Source organism: Antechinus flavipes, chromosome 6, assembly GCF_016432865.1.
Source record: "Antechinus flavipes isolate AdamAnt ecotype Samford, QLD, Australia chromosome 6, AdamAnt_v2, whole genome shotgun sequence".
In the NCBI taxonomy this organism is placed as follows: domain Eukaryota; kingdom Metazoa; phylum Chordata; class Mammalia; order Dasyuromorphia; family Dasyuridae; genus Antechinus; species Antechinus flavipes.
The window spans coordinates 67,284,032-67,305,294 of NC_067403.1; the positions used below are offsets into that span (position 1 = coordinate 67,284,032).

The window sequence follows — 21,263 nt, forward strand, 5'->3', positions numbered from 1 at the left end:
GAGGCAGGCGGCAGGCGGTCTCCTAGGTGCTGTTGCCAAGGAGACCGCCTGAGCGTCCCCAGGATAAGAATAGAGTCCGGAGACAGACTACGCCTCTTTCCCCCCAGGCGATAGGGCAAAACCCTCGCCCAATAAGGGAGGAGGAAGGCGGGGCAGGGTGGGCTCCGGGACAAACTTCCGGGTCACAGGGCGCGGGGGTGAGAAGGCTGAGAGCGGCGTCGTTTCCGTCAGTAGCAGGCTGACGGCAGGGGCAACAGGAGTGGCAGTGGCGGCGGATACGGAAGCGGGGATTTCGAGTCAGTCCCAGCTTCCGCTCATTCTTCCGAGAATGTGAGGAGGCTGCACTTGTCTCTCCCGCGCCCTCAGCCCTTTTGTCTTCAGGCGTCCCGACCAGCTTGGGTCTCGCGGGGTTCGGGGAGAAGGGGCGCGAGACCCGGATTTCTCGTCTCTCGGGAGGGAAAAGAGCGTGAGGGGTGTGGGGTGTGTGTCGGGACCGGAGGGCGCATGCGCCAGCTCTGCAGGCGCGCGGGGCTCCACCCCTCTATGGTCCCCTGCCCCTCCAGTCACGCCTAGCCTCAGTTTCCTTATCTGTAAATGAGAGTGTTTGGACAAGGACCGGAAAGGTCTCTTCTGGCTTAAATCTTTGATTTTCTCAGCCTAAAGGGCCGCGGTTGTGATGAAAGGTTTCGAGTCAGAGGACATGCGTTCAAATTCTGCTTCTGTTATTGGATCCTGGGTCAATTACGTTCTGTCTCTGAACCTCAGTTTTCTGTAAGGTTAAGAGTTGGACGCATATGATATTTGTGACCCTATTGTGCTTGAGGTTTCGGCAAAAAAACAAAACAAAACAAAACAATTCGGCTTGAGCTTTGGCAGCTCAGTATTATCTTCTCCAATCCCCGTCATTTGGCTGATGACGAGATTAAGAGTCCAAGAAGTGATAGCCCAGATTATTATAATCTCCAATTTAGGTTATGATTTCGTGCATACAAAACGCTTTCCAAAATCTCGTGTAGTGGGAAGCAATAATCTAAACCAGGATTCAAATCAGACTTCAATAGTAGTATGTTTCTTCTATTCATTGCACCAGAAGCATCCTTTTCAACCTGTTATTGGTATCCCTATTCGGAAGTCAAGTCTATAGTGATTGTGCATTGACTTCCAGAATTGCATTGAATGATTTTGCTAATGCATCAATGAGCTCAATACGGAATGTTTTATTTGGCCCTTTATGCTGTTGGTCTCCCTCAAAATACCATAGACCTGTGTAAGTTTTTCAGAGTCTGTAGGAAAGTTCCCGAGTCTGAAGTCACTTGGGATCAAATTTAGGTTCTGCTTCCAACAAGCCCTACTTTACTTCTCTGTGTCTCCTTATCTTGCTTTCTTTCCTTGCCTATAAAATGGGATATTATTTGTTTCTTTACCTGTAAAATGGGATATTTGTTTCCTTACCTGTAAAATGGGCTATTTATTTCTTTATTATCTGTAAAATGGGATGTTTTCTTACCTGTAAGATGGGATATTTGTGTATTTCCTTAACTGTAAAATGGGATATTTGTGTATTTTCTTATTTGTAAAATGAAATATTTGTGTAATTTCCTTACCTGTAAAATGGGATATTTGTTTCCTTACTTGTAAAATGTGATATTTATTTCCCCACCTACAAAATGTGGTATTTGTTTCCCTACCTGTAAAATGGGATATGTTTTCCTACTTGTAAAATAGAATAATGTTATACATATTGTAAGGTGTTCTTTTCTCAGGAGATTGTGAAGCTTAAATTAGATTTTGTAAAATATTATGAAAAATTTAAAGCCTTGGTAGACTATTACTAGTATCCAAGTCATTCACTTTTAGATAGGAAATATGAACTCTGCAAAAAGAACACTATGTTGAAATTGTATGCTTCAGCTAAACAATCCATTCATAACCCCTAGTTGGTTTTTGGTTTTGTTTTTTGCTTTGCCAAGTTGATTTCCTATAGGTAGATGTAAGGTTTTAGAGAATTTAGGTTTTAGGAATTATCTTGTTCTATCAAAACCACTACACTAGTGAAAAGGATAGAGATTAGACCTATGATTTTTCTGGTATAGGGTACTTCCCTAGTGAAGAAACTGGTCTTCCATGCAGGTTCATAACTTTTCTTTAACTCAGTTTTAGTACTAGTAAATATATATTTTTTAAAATAATGATTTGCTATACAGAGAAAACTGCATCTTGTTGCCAAATTGGTACCACCTTTGCTAGAACAAGAATTAGTACTCAGGATTGAAATTTAGAATTATAGTTTACTAGTGAAGAATACAGCTCATAAAAGCTGGTCTGATATTTTTTGAAGTTCATTTTGAGAAAAAAAGTTTTAAATTCATTTCACTGATGAGATTTTTTTATACAGAAAAGTATATGCATATACTTCTTATATTGAACCTTTTTATTTTGTAAGTAGTTAACTAAAGATAGTCATCAAGTAAAGCATGTATTTGTAGAAGCAAATAATTTTGAATAGAATTTGGTTATCCCGTTAAAGTATAATTTTTATAGTCATAAAACTTGATTTCAGATTATTTATCATATTTGTTGTATTTCCCTTTTACCAGAAAATGTTTGTTTCCATATGGCAGTACCTTTATGGACGTTTTTTTCGATTTTGGATGAAATGGATCTTGCGAATGGTCACCAGAAAATGTGAGCTGCAGCGTATCTGTGAGGGATTTGTAGGTGGAGAAAGAGCATACAAGATAGGTAAGATTTTAAAATAAAAAACCTTTAGCAAAACTGTTTAATATTCTTGCTAGATTTACTTGGCAATTATTTAAGAGTCTTGAATTTCTCATTTGTCTCTGTGGTTATAGATACACTTTAGCAAAAAAAAAAAAAACCAAACAAAATTCTATTTCTTTTTATAATTTTTCTTTTTCTTGTTCTCCTTCCCTGAATGGAAGAATATCTAGATCCAACTCTACCTCTATGTAAGCAGCTTATTTAGTCTTTGAGAGTTACATCAAAATGACTGATATACTTAATTATAATTTAGATCTGCTTAAACAACTTTTCATCCTTAAGCAATTTCACTGGGCTTGAAGACTGCTTTAAATGTGATTGTAGATCTGTGGTAGAAACTGGGATTGAAATAATTGATGGGAAAGTTGTATTTACTTTTAGATTTCTTTCCCTTTAAGTTTCAGTTGTGAAAGATAAGAAAATATTTTTAGTCCAAAATGAGATTGATCAGCTTCTTATCCCACTACAGTGGATTTGGTGAGGTTATAAATTCAGCCCACTATGCCTAATAGGGGAGCCAGAAAAGATGCGGAAATAGGATCCAGAGGTAGAGGACTAGCTCTTGAATTAATGGTAATCAGCTAACTGCTCATTTTTATTTAATCCTGTGCTTGTTCTGGCAAAGAACCAAGTGTCTTCTTCTTAAGATGTTTCTAAAGGCATTACTAAAGGGAAGACAGAAGAGTATCTGTTAGGAGAAATCTATAGTAAAAACATTGTTTCATTATTTTCTTAGAATATAAGGAAACAAAAGATTCCAGGCAAATAAGATTGATGACAGTGTTTTTTACGTTGAACTTTGCTTGTTACGCTTTGGGATGGGAGTGGGAGAGAGAGAAAAAATGCTAAGAATTTTTTAAATGGCACAGCTTTTTTCATGTCTAGTGATATTGCAGTTGTCTAGCCAGAAGGCTTGGTCAGGTAATAAGAAGAAGCTTTGCTTATGTAACCCGTGTTAAGTTATATATTTTGATTTACTTGTCTCCTCAAATCTAGCATCTACTCAGTGGAATATATCATGTAGCACAAAGAATAGCCTCACTATATTTCCAAAGTTGACCCAATTCTTTAGTCTAGACTTAAGTAGGTCCACATGGACTTGCTTTGATCATTGGTGTTGTGTCCAATTCGTGATAATTTCAGAGCATTTATATAATTCATAGATTCTTTGTACAGATTTATTTTAAATCAGGACTCAGGCATCATTTGTGGTCTGCTATAGAAATAACTTGAAATAAACCAAATTTTTTTCCCCCCGGGCTTTTAGTAATCACCCAGTTCCTTAGTATTGGACAAGGACTGGATTTGTTGAGAAGCTACAGTGTGGTAATCTTGTTATGTTCTTATCCAGTGAAACCTGCATCAGAGACATCCCCCCCCCCATCTCCCCTTCCCCCCCTCCCCCCGTCTCCTGTCCCCCCAAGCTATTCTCAATTAGATTACTTAGTGCTAAAATGGTACTTTTAGAAGTTATCTTATCAAAATATTTGGATTTTTTTTTTTTTGATCCCTATTATATAACTGCTAAAATATTCTGATCCTGGATTTGACATTTTGACTATAATAATGTTAATAGACGTACATTTGCTAATTAAATACAGCATTTAGATCATATGATTTTTGTTTTTTCATTTCAGAAAATGCTTTGGCCCTCTCAAAGAATCAGGTAAGGTCATGTCAAAATTTGTTCCGACATTGTGCTTCAGCTTGGATGTATATTGCCTTTAAAATTCTAATAAAGTCCTTTACTTTAGAATTTGGTATTTTATGTCATCATCAGGCTATGTACACCAACACAATTACTGTTAAATCATATCCTTTTCCTTTTTATCATTTGTTATGTATCTTTTTAAAATATCTTCATGAATAAGTAAGACATTAAAAATATAATTAATTGTACTATTCTCAAGATTCATTTTGGCTTGATTGTGGTAAAACTGGCTTTTGAAAAGATAAGAACTTTAGGAGAAAGACTTCCCATAGACTTCTGTGGTGTTCCAGAATGTTAGGGCTAGAAGGATCCAGAGATTTCATTTAGGACCCTTCATCCATTTTTTTTTTTTAAATGAATGAGACCACTGACACCCAGAGAGATGAAAAATCTGACCCAAGTTTATCCAGCTGGTGAGGGATGGAGCTGGAATTTGGATCCATGCATTCTGATTCCAAATTTGGACCATGTGCTCCTTAAGGTTCTGTATCTCAGGGAGGATGCTTAGTGAGGTCCTAGATAGGAGGCCATAGTCTCAGATAGTTATAGAAACTCTTGGCCTTTTAATTAAAAAGATGTAATGCCAAATACTGCCAAGTATTTATGTCAGAAAAAAAGTGCAAACATTTCCATGCTGTAAAGCAGGAAGCTTACCTTATTTGAATGAATTGATCCCAATAAGCTGAATAACCTGTGGTTCCCAGGATTATGTTTTGTGAGTGGTTGTCACCTAGTTAAATATGAGCTCCTGTTGACTTGCCTGGGATGATTCCTAATCTCACTTAATGACTCTAGACACGCACAGCAAACCAGGTTGCCTTACATCAAGCTTTTTATTTTTAAAACAGATGCATGGATAATTTTTCAACATTGACCCTTGCAAAATCTTGTGCTCCAAATTTTTCTCCCCCTTTTCCTCCCCTCCTCCCCCAGACAGCAAATAATCCAAAACGCATCAAACGTGCAATTCTTCTATATATATTTCTACAATTATCGGAAAAGCACTGATTTTTAAACAATTTAATAATTTCCCACAACACAAAGTTCTAGAATTATCTATTTGATTTTGGGATCCTACAAACCAAGTGCCATGTGTTTCTATAGATTCTTTATAACTAAATATGATTACAGCAAAATAATTGCGATCTCAAGGGATTGTGAATACATAGAAGAGGCATTATAGCATGCTGGATGGGGAATCTGACCTTGAAACCAGGAAGATTTGGGTTTATTTTCTGCCTCTGAGACAGCCTCAGGGATCATGGACATTTCACATCTTATTGTCCCAGGCAATTCTCTCTTTTTTAAAATAATAACTTTATTTTTCAAAATACATGCAAAGATAGCTTTTTAGCACTTACCCTTGCAAAACCTTGTGTTCCAAATTTTTCTTCCTTCTTCCTCCTACCTCTCTAGGCGGCAAGTAATCCTACATATGTTAAACATGTACAATTCCTCTACATATATTTCCACAATTATGGTGTTGTATAAGAAAAGTCCCATCAAAAAGGAAAAAAAAAAGAGAAAGAAAACAAGCAAGCAAGCAAATAACAAAAAAGGTGAAAATCCTGTGCTTTGATCCACACTCAGTCCCCATAGTCTTTTCTCTGGATGCAGGTGGCTCTCTCCATCACCAGATCATTGGAGTTGGCCCAGGCAGCACTCCAAGGTTGTAAGATACTAGCATTCCTGAGAGCCTTCAGTGCCTGGAGTTTGTACACCAGAAATTCCCCATCTTCATAAGATGACGTCACAGGTCCTGACCCAAACCTATCCCTTCCTCCTAAATAAAAACAAAACCAATGCTTAACTTGTGTTGTCAGGTGTTTAACCTAAGAAAACAAAACAAAGCATTATTGTTCCACATCAGTAACCACAGCTCTAGTTCTCACCTTCCAGAAAAGCTTTTGATCTAGGAAGACAGAACTTGCATATACACTTTTTTTTTTTTAAACCAGATAGCAGTTGAATGCTAGACATTTGATACTTGTCTTATACACACCAGGAGTTCAGAGAGAGCAGATTGCACCAGAATAGTTGCTGGAAGTTCGAGGGAAGTACCACTTTTTGTGGTAGCTGGACTTTGAATTAGGAAAATAACAATTGCTCTTGTTTCTTTGATGCCTTTAGTGTTTTAGAGAATTTTTTCACCATAAGAAATACTAGAGAGGATTATACCCATTTTATCATACTAATTTCCAGTTCTCCCAGCAGTTTTTATCAAATAATGAATTCTTATCCCTAAAGTTAGGATCTTTGGGTTTGTCAAACACTAGATTGCTATAGTTGACTATTCTGTCTTGTGAATCTAACCTCTTCCACAGATCAACTAATCTATTTCTTAGCCAATACCAAGTGGTTTTGGTGACTGCTGCTTTATAATATAATTTTAGATCAGGTACAGCTAGGCCACCTTCATTTGATTTTTTTTTTTTTTTCATTAATTCCCTTAAGATTCTCGACCTTTTGTTCTTCCATATGAATTTTGTTGTTATTTTTTCTAGATCGTTAAAATATTTTCTTGGAAGTCTGATTGGTATAGCACTAAATAATTAGATTAATTTAGGGAGTATTGTCATCTTTATTATATTCGCTCGGCCTATCCAAGAGCACTTAATATTTTTCCAATTATTAAGTCTGACTTTATTTGCGTGGAAAGTTTTTTGTAATTTTGCTCATATAATTCCTGACTTTCTTTTGGTAGATAGATTCCCAAATATTTTATGCTGTCGACAGTTATTTTGAATGGAATTTCTCTTTGTATCTCTTGCTGTTGGATTTTGTTGGTGATGTTATACCCATTTTATCACTGAGGAAACAGTTCCAGGCAGGTTAAGATCTTTTTTTTTTTTTTTTTTAACTTTTTATCGACAGAACCCATGCCAGGGTAATTTTTTACAACATTATCCCTTGCACTCGCTTTTGTTCCGATTTTTCTCCTCCCTTCCTCCACTCCCTCCCCCAGATGGCAAGCAGTCCTATACATGTTAAATATATCACAGTATATCCTAGATATAATATATATGTGCAGAAACGAATAATTCTCTTGTTGCACAGGGAAAATTGGATAAAGAAGGTAAAAATACAGGTCAAGATCTTAGCCCTTGCTTCTTTAACCAGCTGTGTAGTAAACTGCATTCAAATCCAATATTCAAGTACTTTTGCCACCTTAACCTGCCTTTGTCTGTTGAGGTTAACTCCTCCTCCCCTCCCCACTGATGAATGGGGGGAGGGGAAGATTTATTTTACATTCTTGCAAGAATGGATGCTTAGGTTAGTAGACATACCTTTGAAATTCCAAAAGGCTGTATTTTATTTCCTATTTGGAGGGAAAGTCCCTCCCCTGATTCCCCATTAATTGGATGTTACTGAAATTACAAGACCTGAATCTCCACCTCTCTTTAGCCAGTCCCTACCCCAAGGAGTTTATATTCAATAAGCGGAGAGATGTAGCTATGGAATGCTAAGGGCAAAGAACAAAAGCTTCTTTTCAAATCTCAATGAATTGGAAGGTCTGGATTATATGAGGAGATTAACAGATGAAACAATGATTAAACAATTGCTAGGTGCCAGGCATTATGCCTATGCTAAACTTGCCAGTGCAAGGAAACATCTTTTATTTATAAATTTTAATAATTTGTGACATATACTGTATTTCATTCTTAGGTACCATGAACAGTGAAATCCAATTCAAATTTTATAATTGAAAATTTATGAAAATTCTAATGGCCTTGGCTATATACTTTTGAAAAATGTGGGGAAAAAAAAAGGTTTAGCTCTGTAACTGAACAGTAAAATTACATTTAAAATATTTAAGGACAGTTTTCAATTTATTTTAAAATTACTCATTTACATATAATTTAAAAAAACTATATATAATGGCAATATTTGTTGAATTGAAAATGATTATAGACTTCTTTTTGTATATGAATTGTGTCCCTAAAGAACGTCTTTTAGATAGTAGCTTGAAAACAGGTATATAAGACAATAACAATGCCATAACGGGGTCAGACTCTAGATTCCTCTAGATAGCAATGAGTGCCTTATAGATAACTTGTTTTGAAGAGTAAATGGGATAATAATTAACTTTTAAACCTTAAAGTTCTATAAAAATGTCAGCTGTGGTCCATAATGATATTTAGGGAATGATTTGTGAATCTTTTACTTAGTTTAAGCCTTTCTTGGACATGTTTTACTTTTATCCTGATCCTACCTCTCAGATTGGAGGGGAGGGGAAGAGTAAGAGATATATTACAAATTTACCACCTGTTGAGTAAAACAGTAAGTGCATTGGTTCTTAGGCACTAATAAAAGCTTCAGTGACTCCCTTAGTGACTATAATTGCAAGATTTTGTGGATAAATCCTTCTCAATCCTTATCAGGATTAGCCTTTATGATTTTATGACCTTTGATATCTTGGATTCTTTCAGTCTTTATATTTTATGAAGTAAGTTTTATTTTAGTTTCAAACATCATACATTGCCTATTAGTCAAACTCTTCTTTTTCTTTCAAATACTATATATCCCTTTTCCTTTAAGCAATTTATATTACTAAATGGTGGATAGGTGAGGCTCGAGAATTCACATTTTTGAAAGGAAATAAGTATTCTAAGATGTAGAGTGGAGAAGGCAAGGTGTTTTAGTATTTGTGGACAGAATCCCCTAGAGTGTTTATAAAGAATACAGGTACAGTCTCTTTCATGCATATGATTCACAGAGCCTGGAGTTTTCTGACACAGTTTTTATCTCTACAGCTATTACATTATTATGCTCATTTCTGAAATGAATTTAAAATGGAGTTAGTGACATTTTAAGTTTAAAAATTATCTACTTTCTTCCTAAACTCATTCTTCCTCTGACTTGATTTTTTCTTTTAATCATTTTAATTCTAGACATCCAGATTTCTCACTTCGTAGTCATCTGTGCTTCTGTGATCTCTGTCTCAAGTGTCTTTCTGTAGATAGATAATATATGTTTTATATGTATGTATGTATATATATATTATCTGTCACTCTAGCTATTTAAATTTGTTCCCTTTTTTCCACTTACATGGTTATGAATATCAAGCCCTTATCACTTCTTACCTTGACTGTTATAACAGACACCCTATTTCCAGTCTCTCAGTTATTTTACATTTACATATTTGTATGCTTCTTATATAAATAGGTTGGATATTATTTTGTATTCCCAGGTCCTGGCAGTGTCTTGCATACAATAGTTCTTTAATGTTGAATTGAACTGAATTAATTTAATGTCTCAAACCCTCTTGTTCTTATATTTTAACTTATAATTATTAACTATAAGTTTTACCTTCTTACCTTTTCTTTAAAATATTAATAGGTTTTGCAAAATGCCACATCTGTCAATCACAATAAAGTAGAAGAATGTGTAGATGATATAATGAAGGAAAAGAATATCAACCCCAAAAAAGACAGAAGGTATGGAAGCTTCTTGGTTAATATCTTTTGTTTTTCTATTTACATGTGCCTGGGTAATTAGTATCTTGTGAATTATAGATGTTATACAATTATAGAGGTAGATTTGAAGTTGTCTAATCTGAACTTCTCATTTTTCAGACAAGAAAACCAAATATAGATTTTAAGACCTTGCTCAAAACCATTATTTGGTGGTGGTCAGTCAATTCTGATTTCCATCCACTGTTCTTTTAATCTATCCCAGGGGTTTCTTAGGGTGGATTATTAATGAGTTTTCCAAAGTAGAATTTGTCAAGAAAAGTGATGAAATTCAAATGACAATAATCAACAGTCACTTGTGTAATTAAAAGATGTAAAGTGCCTTTCTGTCTACAAGGTGCCATGCTTGCTAGGATGAAGGATGGGGAATATATAACCAGTATTTGCTTAGGACAGCCTGTCAGGAAAAAAAAAAAAAAAACACCCTATTTTGCTGGGGTGACTCATTTATTCCACTTGCTGGGATGGACTGGTTTGGCAATCTGATGAAACCTATGGACATGATGTTTTTAAGTGCATTAGGTAAAATACAGAAAGGAAACCAATTGTATTGAATTTTCGGCTTTGCACAAAAAGACACATTACTCTTAGGTGCTTGGTTGACTTTCTTAAGCGGAGTGAGAATGTTTAAAGTAACCTCAATGTTTTGACTTACATAACTACAACCTTAATCAAGTTGCTCTCCTTGCTGGCATTTTTCAATTTTTTTTTTTTTTTTTTTGCCCTTCTTCACACCTTTCCTTTTATTTCCCTTCTTTATACTGTTTAATATAGTGCTTTACACAAAACAGGCAGTGAAACGTTTACTTAAATTGAAGTCATGGAACACTAGCTAGTAGTCCAGCCTAGTTCCCAATTTATAGTGACCTTAGCTAGTGATATTTGAATGGTAACTATTTTCTCTCTTGTGCATAGTTAGATCATCTTACCTTTTTTTTTTTTGGTGATTGTTTATATGTTTCAGGTTTAAAATGCGCATGAAAACATGCTTATTGCAGATAACTGGCTATAAACAACTCTATTTGGATGTAGAAAATGTGAGGAAAAGTCCTTATGATTCTAATAACCAGCACCATGAGGAACTACTAATGAAGGTGAATTATCTTTTTGGAATTATTGAAGTCTTGAGACTCTGTTAAAGAATCAAAATGCTTTAAGATGTATCTTGGTATTGTGAGTTTTTATATATTTCTTTTTAAAGTTATGTATTTCTTTAGTTATATTTCAGTGAATTTGAATTTTTAACCTATATTTTAGTGCCTACTGCTTATCATAACAAGATATATAGAAATATTCTTTAAATGTTTTAATTTTTCTTTAAAGAAAGATCCAAGCGATATTTTTTTTTTTTTTGTTAACCAGATCTTTTCTCGTTTATATACAAAATATACATGTGAACTAGGCATTCTTTTCATTTTACTCTCAAGTATGAATGTCTTCTTTCAGAGTACTGTTTTCATAGTTGTCCTTCTGACAATTTGGGTGGTGTTATTTAGTATCATAATATCACAAATCTGGTGAAGCATATTTGAAGATTAGGACAGTTGCATAGAAATATCTTATTTCATATTACTGAAAAACTTAAATGTTTATGATTTCTGATAAGAAGCTTTCTTTCATTGTTAAAATCATAGCCCTGAAGGAATTTTATAGCTAGAGTTGATCTTAGAGATGATTTAATCTAGTCCACTGATGTCAAGCTCAAACTAATTCTACAGAAGGATCCCTGTGAGCTACATCTTGACTTAGAAAACCACATATCAGCATAGCTATGTTATGTTTTGGTTTTATTTATTTTGTTAAATATTTCTTGGCTACATTTTAATCTGGTTCCTGTATTCAAGGGCATCCTTATTCAGGAGCACAAATCATTAGTTGGGACCACTGATTTTGCAGGTGAGGAAATTGAGGTTTGCAGAGACTTTGAGTCACCAAGGGTTTTCTGTCCAAATAGTTGGCAGAGTTGGAACTAGAACTTCAGATCTTTTAACTCTAAATCCAGTGTTCTTTCCAATTTATCATGGTGTGTGGTGATTGCCATTTCTTCTTCAGTGTGAGTGGATTTGACTTCTATTTCTTTTCCTGTTTAGAATCATTTATTCACAGAGAATCATCAAGAATCATGTATAAGTAAAAAGAAAAAAATCTTAAACCTTCTACTTTGCATAAAGTTGGCTTGAAATTTGAGGACTAAAATGGAAACATTTATCTACATACATCTACATAGACTTAAAAATAGATGAGTTTTGTGTGGAATAGTATAGTACCTGGGGATAGGGATGAGGAACCTGCATCTGTATCTATGCCCCATTACTTGTTCTGTCCATCCTTCCTCTAAACAATTCTATTCATTGGCTGACCCAGTTGAATTAGTTTTCATCCTTTTAAGCAAAAACATAATTCATTCAAACCCATACTGATGTATCTTTATTTATTTTAATAATAGCCTTATATTTTCAAAACACATGCATGGTAGTTTTCAATATTCACCCTTGCAAAACCTTGTGTTCAAAATTTTTTCTCCCTTAGCTTCCCTACCCCTTTGCTAGATAGCAAGTAATCCAGTATAGGTTAAACTGTATTCTTCTAAAAATATTTCCACATTTATTATGCTGTACAAGAAAAATCAAATTAAAAAGAAAAAATGAGAAAGAAAACAAAAAGCAAGAAAACCATAACAAAAAAGGTGAAAATGCTACATTGTGATCCACACTCAGTCCCCACAGCCTTCTCTCTGGGTGCAGATGGCTCTTTTCATCACAAGACCACTGGAACTGGTTTGAATCATTTCATTGTTGAAAACAACTATGTCCATCACAGTTGATCATCACATAATCTTGTTGTTGCTGTGTACAACAATCTCCTGGTTCTACTCATTTCACTTAGCATCAGTTCATGTAAGTCTTTCCAGGCCTCTCTGAAATCATCCTACTATTCATTTCTTATAGAGCAATAATATTCCATAACATTTCATATACCATAATTTATTCAGCCATTCCCCAATTTATGGGTATCCTCTCAGTTTCCATTCCTTGTCACTACAAAAAGGACTGCCATAAATATTTTTGAACATGTGGGTCCTTCTCCCTCCTTTATCATTTCCATAGGATACAGAACTGGTAGAAACATTGCTGGAACAAAGGGTGTGCACATTTTGATAGTCCTTTGGGCATAGTTCCAAACTGCTCTCCAGAATGGTTGCATCCGTCCACAATTCTACCAATAATGTATCAATGTCCCAGTTTTCCCGCATCCCCTCCAACATTCATCATTATCTTTTCCTGTCACATTAGCCAATCTGAGAGGTGTGTAGATGTACCTCAGAGTTGTCTTTATTTGTTTTTCTCTGGTCATTAGTGAAATGGTTTTAATTTCTTCATTTGAAAATTGTATCTTCATATCCTTTGGCAATTTATCAATTGGAGAATGGCTTGTATTCTTATAAATTTGTGTTACTTCTCTATATATTTTAGAAATGAGGCCTTTCTGATGTATCTTTAGCTCTGAGATGGTGTTCCCAGGGATGGAAGAGCAGGAATGGCTAGAGCTCATTCCTTGATAGTCCAGTCAGTATCCAAATTATAGAGAGTTTATCAATTTCCTTTCTTTCCCTATCCCAGAATAGCATTCAGATTAGCCCATGACTTTTCCATTCCTGTTTGCCATCAATCAGAGTCATCTGCTGGAAGCTTACTACAAAAATCTCTCCTTAATATAGGAGCATGGTTGTATTACTTGATAGGAAAGGGAAAGCATAAGGTAAACAGTCAGGGAAACTTGTGGACCATATAAAAAGTTCAGGGACAGATGTATTCCACAAATCCAGAGATTTTTTTTTTTTTTTAACCAGTGTTCTAAATCAGGGCCAAAAGTTTAAGTTTTCACTGAAGTAGTAAAAGATTGTACACATGAGGAGTAAGGTTGGTTTGTTTGTTTGTTTTTTAATTAAAAAGATGTCTTGATTTTGTAAATGAAATGAAAAGAACTAATTCATTCATAGCTTTTATGTTTTAATTAGCTTTTGTTATCTGTCTTGCTTATTTTTGCCTTATTTGTCTTTGTATGAGGCTCACTGGAATAGAGTAGAAAAAGCCTGATTCTATTCTGTATGATGTCTATTTTTGGGATTCATTTTTTTTTTTTTTTTAAGTTCAGTTTAATAGTTGCCAATGTGCTACTGGTTTTTTTTTTTTTTTTTTTCTTTTTTTTGGTGATATTATTACTGATCCCAGCCTTTTCTTCCTCCTAATTAAGGATTAGAATGACTTTAATCTTTCTTACAAACTGCCTGTATGCTTAAGATCTTTTTCAAGGTATCAAATGTTGTGAAAGGAAAAAGTGGCTAATACAGAATTTTGACACAGGCTGTACTTGAACTAATTCCTTTAGTACAGAAGCTCTTAATCTTCTTTGTGACATGGGCCTTTGGGTTGTCTGGTGAAGCCTAAGGACCTATCATCAGAATCATGTTTTTAAATACATAAAATATAATACGATTACAAATAAATTAATTGTATTTAAATATAGTTATCAAAATGTTAGATTTTACTAGATCCCAGTTTAAGAACCTCTGCTCTAGTGTATGTGCTACAACTGATTCTTCGGTGTGCTATTTTTTTATATTATTTGTTACTTTTTCAAGATCATCTCCTCATTTCTTCAGTTTATTTCACTTGGAATAATTAGTAAGGAACAGTGCAATTATTAATCAGATTTAAAACCAGTATTGTACTATTTCTCAGAAGGGTAATATGAAAGTTTAAATCCATCTTAAATGCTACTAAGAAAATTTTTACTTGTGACCTGAAGCAAGCAAATAAATAAATAAATATTAATAACTTGACAATATATAACTTGAAATTTTAAATTAGATTACTATTGAGGGTTAGGGGTTGGTAAGTTAAGAACTTTTATATTATTTATAATATGAAAGCATATTTGTTCAGCTTTGGAGTCTGCTGATGCCTAATGAAAAACTGAAGGCTAGAATCACCAAGCAGTGGTGTGACATTGGTTTCCAAGGTGATGATCCCAAAACAGACTTCAGAGGCATGGGCTTGCTGGGATTAGTCAATCTTGTGTAAGTGAAAATATATGCTTTTCTTTCTTTTAGAAATAAAATTGTGTATGTCAAGAATTTTATTCAATTTTAAGTTTATGTTCCAAGTTATATCTGTACTTCATAAGTATCTGCCCAGCTAACAGCATTTGTTTGTGTGCTGGACAAAGCCTGAGAACAATTGAAATGTACTTTGTGTATGTTTATTTGCCAATACCATTCCTTTCCCTACTTTTTGATGGCTCTCTTCTAGAATCTTCCAGAGAAATAAATATATTTTTGTATTAAGTTTCTATCCCAGTTCCTGACATGCATGTATTGCCTCTGGGCTTCCTGATTACTATTTGAAAAATGAAGCCACTCTAAGGTAATGGAAGTTGTTATCCCTTGTTGTTAGGTATTGTGTGATTTGGTCGAAAGAACATCTTTTATCAAAGAACTGGTTATTGGGCGATCTATGTTCTAGTTTCTATACTGTGGACCATCTATCTATATGGATTTAACCTTTCTGGTCCTCAGTTTTCTTCTTTAAAATGAGAAGGTTGAGTTAAGTGAAGGAAGTGCCTGAGGTCTCTTCCCAGCTCCAGTTCTTTGGTTCCCCTTGCTCTTCATTACTTAGTTCTAGACTTGTCCCGTGCTTGGAACTATATCTCCTCTCACTCAGGTTTTCTTTCTGTTTGTGGGCCACAATTTCCAGTACTAGTTCTATGGGTTCTTGACCTGAGAAAGAACATCAAACCCCTAGAGACTCTGTTAGACAGTTGCTAGATATGTGATCACTGACTTAGCTTGACAGCTAAATTTTGGGAGTTTCATTTTAGTCAATTAAATAAGGAAATTCAATTGAATAGCAGTTTTAGAATTGCTGGTGTCAGTAATACGGTAGTAAGCCTGGAAAGGAAAAGCTGCCCTCAAATTATTTTGTATCAAAAAGTAATTCCAACAACTTTATTGTTATAAGATATTAGTATCTCCTTTTATGAGGAGATAAATGAGGACTGTGATAAACTTTTAGTTCTGCTACAGATTAGATTAAACCCATTGGAAAAAGACTGTTGAAAAAATAACACTAAAAAACACTTACTATAGTAATGTAAGAGAGGGCTGCCAGATTTCGACTATGCAATGTAGGAAAATTAATTTGAAATTTGAATAATAATTTTCACCTGATAGAAAAGTTATCCTTAGTCATATAAATATTCAAACAAGTGTGTAAATAACCTTGCCTCTAGATATTTTACTCTGCAACTGATAGAATGCAGTTTCTTTAGATTTAGATATGAGAAATCTATACAATTTTATTCTAGACATTTACTGTAAATTCTGACAGATATTTTAAATGATTTTGAATTGAGGAAAAATCTAAAAGCCACTAACTCTATAGTATTTTAAAGATAATACTATTTGAGCATAAGAAGCTATTTGTTCTGTATTGTAGTTATGTGTAACATTTGATGAAACCTAACAGGTTAGTTTTGCTACTGAATTATTAATTTGCCTTATGCTAATATTTCCATTTTGTCTTTTCAGTAAAGATTTGTTTGAGTATCTTTATTATCAAGTCTTTCTAGATTTAGTAGTTGTACCATAAAGAATACAGAATTAGCATTTGCAGTTTTGTGTAGTCAGTTAGACGTAACCCATTTAAGATAATGAGCAATTTGTTCATTGCTTAACTTTGTACCTTGTTATTTTGGGGTCATAAAAGACAGCATGATGTATGGATAAAGCTTGTAATTGAGCTTGTAATTAAGAAGGCTTGGGTTTGAATTCTGTCTCAGATATACACACACACACACACACACATATGTAACAAGCGTTGGACAAGTGATAGAATTTATGAAGGAGAATATATTGACAAAATAATAAAAGTAAAAGTAAAGGAAAAGCATTGGAAGTGGAAAGCATTAAAATTAAGGCCATTGAGTTAGGAGAAAGATAGCAAGAAACAAACTGTATAGATTTCTGTAAATAAAAAGATGGTATGCTTATTTTTTTATTTCTAATCATAATTTTTTTTTACCAGTTCTATGACTTGATATAAACAAGCAGATATGTGAATTATCACTCATTAGTTACAATAGCGATAAACAAGGAATAAAGAAAATAATGCAGAAAAAGAATGGTTTCAGTTTAATTTCAAATTAAATCCTAGTTCCACTGTCCTGTCAATGAGGTTATTTATCTTGCTAAACTTCAGCTCAGATTTCTTCCATTCTCTGATCTTTTAAAAAGGAAGGCGGAGGTAAGGAAGAAGCACATTCTAGGCAGAACAGCTCATTGTTTTTGTTGCTGTTCAGCTACTTTTTGTCTAGTTCTCCCTTTGATAAAAAAAGTAGGAAACTAAAGCTAAGATGGGCTATTGGAAATATCATGGTATTCAGTTGTCCTTTGACTCGGTAAGCATGCCATTAAAGGAAAACAGGCTTGCTAAGATAGAGCAGAATAAGATTAGATGTAAGGAAGAGCTCATGGACGGGTTTCCTTACAGAGGAAAGCTAAGTTAACTTTTCCAACAGAGAGCTTTAAAGCTTCAAGAATAAGGTGACTTGGCTAGATGCCATCATTTTAGGTGATTGAGCTACAGTTCTGCCAACAGGAAATATTCTGGAGATTTTTTCAGTATGACTTTAGCTCTATACTTCCGAATTTAAATTTCAGAAAGAAAGGGCAGATCATTGGAGATATTTCAAAGAAGGATATGATGATGTGTTTATGACATTGTATTGAGATTATATTGACAATAGCATTTTAGGTGTTTTTGAAAATGCTTGTTGAATGTGGTATTTTACATTTCATTTTTTTTTTCCTTAAATATTTTAGGTATTTCAGTGAAAATTATACCAATGAAGCTCATCAAGTTCTAAGTCATTCAAATCATCCAACTTTGGGGTAAGCCAGATGTATTAAAGAAATCATAGTCAATATTAAATTTTAATACTTAATTCATTTAAAAATTCAAAGGATACATTCTGGTATTGTTCAAATTTGTTTTAATGAAGATTTCAATAAGACATTAGGAAAAGAAATTATTACATGTTAACTTTTTGGGCAGTAAATGTTAACAGAAAATACTGATGGTATTTCATTATATTTGGAATTTATTTCCTAACTTACAATATTATCTTGGTAGAGACTTTAATAACAAGTATTATAATTTGAAATACAGTTTTGTTTTACAAAGTCAGAACTTTATTTTTCACTCAGATTACATTAAAAAAAGTTATTCTGTTGTAACTTTATGTATAAAGACTCAGATTTTTATGTACATGAAATCTTATATAATTCTAGTATTAGAAAATTTTTCACTCAGTGGTATATATACACATCATGATGTTGCAGAAGAGAAAATATTCCTTTACTACCAGTAGTGTTCCTAAATTTCTCATAATTAATTTAGCATTAAAGAATTCTTTATATTATTTGTGCTTGGAGCTTTCCAGAAAAAAAAAAAAATGTACCCCCTCCAGTAAGACATAATGCCATTTTTAAGCTGCATTGAGTACTTAAATGAGTAAAGAATAACATTATGGGGAGAAAATAGACTTTATATAAGATCAGTATTGTATTAGGGATGGAATTTTTGATAATCCTCTTAAGTCTTTTATTTCACTAAACATTTGGCTAGTCATACATATAATTGTTAATGTTTGTGCTATTGCAGATATTTCTATGCAATTGTTGGGATCAATCTAACAGAAATGGCTTACAGTTTATTGAAGAGTAATGCTTTGAAATTTCATTTCTATAATTCTGTTCCTGGTAGTCCAACAATGGAACACTTTCATCAATTTTATTGTAAGTATTTAAAATAAGTTATGATTATGTGATACTTATTATTCATTTGGATTGATCAAACTGTTAGGAAGGCATTGAAAGAAATAATGTATACCAATATTCATCTGCTAAGTGAGTGTTTCTTATCTATATGAGACTGGAAGGTTGATGATAACTTTGACAAAAATGGAAGTTTCATAGAGGGAAGTGTTTTGGGGAAAGATAATGGTTCAGTTTTGGTCATGTTTTGTCATATTTCTTCAGGATATCAATTTTAAAATCTACTAGGCAATTGTGATGTAGGCTTGAAGCTCAGGAGGGAAATTAGGGCTAGATGTATAGATCTGCTAATCATTTGCATAAAGATGATGGTGAAACCCTTGAGAACTTAATGAGATTATCAAGAAACAAAAGGAAGTATAGAGGAAGAAGGGAGGAAAGCCTTTAATAAAACTTTAGGAAACTCCTACAGTTAGGGAGTATGATACGGATATTAAGTCAGTAAAGGAGACTGAGAAAAAATGGTTAGACAGTTGGAAAGCAAACTAGGAGAGCCGTATTAGCAAAGTTTAGAAAGGCAAGGATATTTGGGAAGAGAGGTTGATCTCCAGCGTCATATGTTGCACATAGAACAAGAATTATTGGACTGAAAATGACTGGCAAATTTGGCAATTAAGAGTTTCAGTTGAATATTGAGACTAGAATCCAAATTGCATAGAGTTGAGTAAAGGTAGAAAGAGACTATAGGCAGTTAGTGTAAATAGATTTTTCTTTTTAGAAAACATTTCATTTTCCCTTCAATTACATGTAAAGACAATTGTCAACATTTAGTTTTTTTAAATTTGAATTTGGGGAAATAGTAGGTATGAGAGACTTGAGAAGGGTTTTGAATAGCTTTTCTGGGAAGTGAAATGGGAAATCATTTAGGAAGGAAGGTTTTTGTAATAGGGGCCCCACTGAAGCTATATATAATGGGAATATAAAATATATATGGTCAACACAATTGTGAGACCTTAGCGGGTCCTCAGTAGAGGCAGAAGGGCCAAAGAGTGGGAGAAATCTGAGCTGAGGTTCAGCAAGATAAATAAGCACATTGACAGGATAGTGGGACTGTGATTTAAGAGCCGAGAGCAGCCTGGAGCTGTCATTGCTGACCTTGTAAGTTGGGATTGGAAAAGAAGGAACATAAAGTCAAATAGGAGTCAGGACCTGGAAGGTCCTCAATTGTGTTCTTTTTTTTTCCTAAAATATGATTATTTTCTAGGAGCAGGTTTCTTGGGGAGGTTCTCTGGAGGCAGCCTTAGTTTCGGTTCAGAGTAATAATCACCTCAAATACAGCCAGGAGTTAAAATCCAATCTTTTATTGTCTCTTCCAAAATAGCCCAGTTAGCTTTCTTTGGTTCCGAGAGCTCTCATTGCTAATCTTTTGCCTCTGCTAGCTTCTGCCTCTAGCTCAACTCTGACTCCTTGGCAATCTTCCGAACTAAACTCACTTCACTAACTCAGCTCCTTTTATGCTCTTTTAGAGATGTGAACTCAAAGGTTGACTCTTCCTCCGAGAGTGGGATTATGGGAGGTGTGAATTCACAAAGTTACAAAGTTAACTTTGTGAATCTCCTGTACTTGTGAACTCCAATGTGTGAGCTCTAATGTGTAAACTCTCTTAAAGGTGTGAGCTCTAATGTGTGAATTCTCCCAAAGGTGTGAACTCCAAAGGTGTAAACCCAAGCACATAAGCACTGTTTCTATCAATTCCATTGAGTTAACACTAGGATTCTAACACTCAATGGTGAAGGTAGCAGAGAGTCTGAGTGGTGAATCACAGGTTGGGGAGAAGTGAGGCAGGGAGAGAAAGGGAATGGGAAATGTCAGAAATTTTTTTTAATGGGGAAGAAGAATGTTTATGGGTAATGGTTCAATCTAGTATGTATCTATTCCTCTGTGACTGAATAAGAGTGAAGGAATAAGTCATGAGATTTAAGGAGGTCAAGGAATTGGGAGGTTGGAGACTTTGAGAGAATATCTAAATGGTTCTCTATTTAAAAAGTATGTTTATATATGTATAGTTGGATAATGAACCAGGTGCTGAGCTCCTTGAGAAAAAAGGGAGCATAATTTGGGAGTTCAGTATACTTATATAACTCCAGAATTCATACTGAATGTGAGTTTGATTGAGGAGCCTTCAGAAGAGGAAAGGTGTTATGGTCCAGAACTTGATACAAGGTACTAAGTCAGTGGAATTGATAGAGACAATAGTTATCCAATTTAGCATGGTTCAGTATGATTGATTTAGTCCTACAAGGAGATGTTATGGGCCAAAACTTGAAACAAGGTACTAAGTGGAATTGAGGAGACAATGGTTAAATTTAGTTTAGCCTTGATTTAATCCTACAGCAAATAATGGTTTCCTAGTGATATAATGATTGGTATATTGAGACATATAAGCAAGAAGCTCTCAGAG

At 34.4% G+C, this 21,263-nt stretch overlaps 1 protein-coding gene across 1 annotated transcript in view; it reads left to right on the forward strand.

Annotated features, from left to right (window-relative positions):
• The first annotated feature begins 212 nt into the window (after positions 1 to 212).
• ELMOD2 (ELMO domain containing 2) overlaps positions 213 to 21,263 on the forward strand; it is a 28,370-nt gene continuing 7,319 nt past the window's right edge. The window contains exons 1-8 of the mRNA XM_051964513.1: positions 213 to 330; positions 2,598 to 2,742; positions 4,419 to 4,447; positions 9,833 to 9,930; positions 10,931 to 11,060; positions 14,913 to 15,046; positions 17,849 to 17,917; positions 18,690 to 18,823. Of these exons, the coding sequence (XP_051820473.1) occupies positions 2,601 to 2,742; positions 4,419 to 4,447; positions 9,833 to 9,930; positions 10,931 to 11,060; positions 14,913 to 15,046; positions 17,849 to 17,917; positions 18,690 to 18,823 (736 nt within the window). The 5' untranslated portion in view covers positions 213 to 330; positions 2,598 to 2,600. The remainder of the gene's footprint in view (positions 331 to 2,597; positions 2,743 to 4,418; positions 4,448 to 9,832; positions 9,931 to 10,930; positions 11,061 to 14,912; positions 15,047 to 17,848; positions 17,918 to 18,689; positions 18,824 to 21,263) is intronic.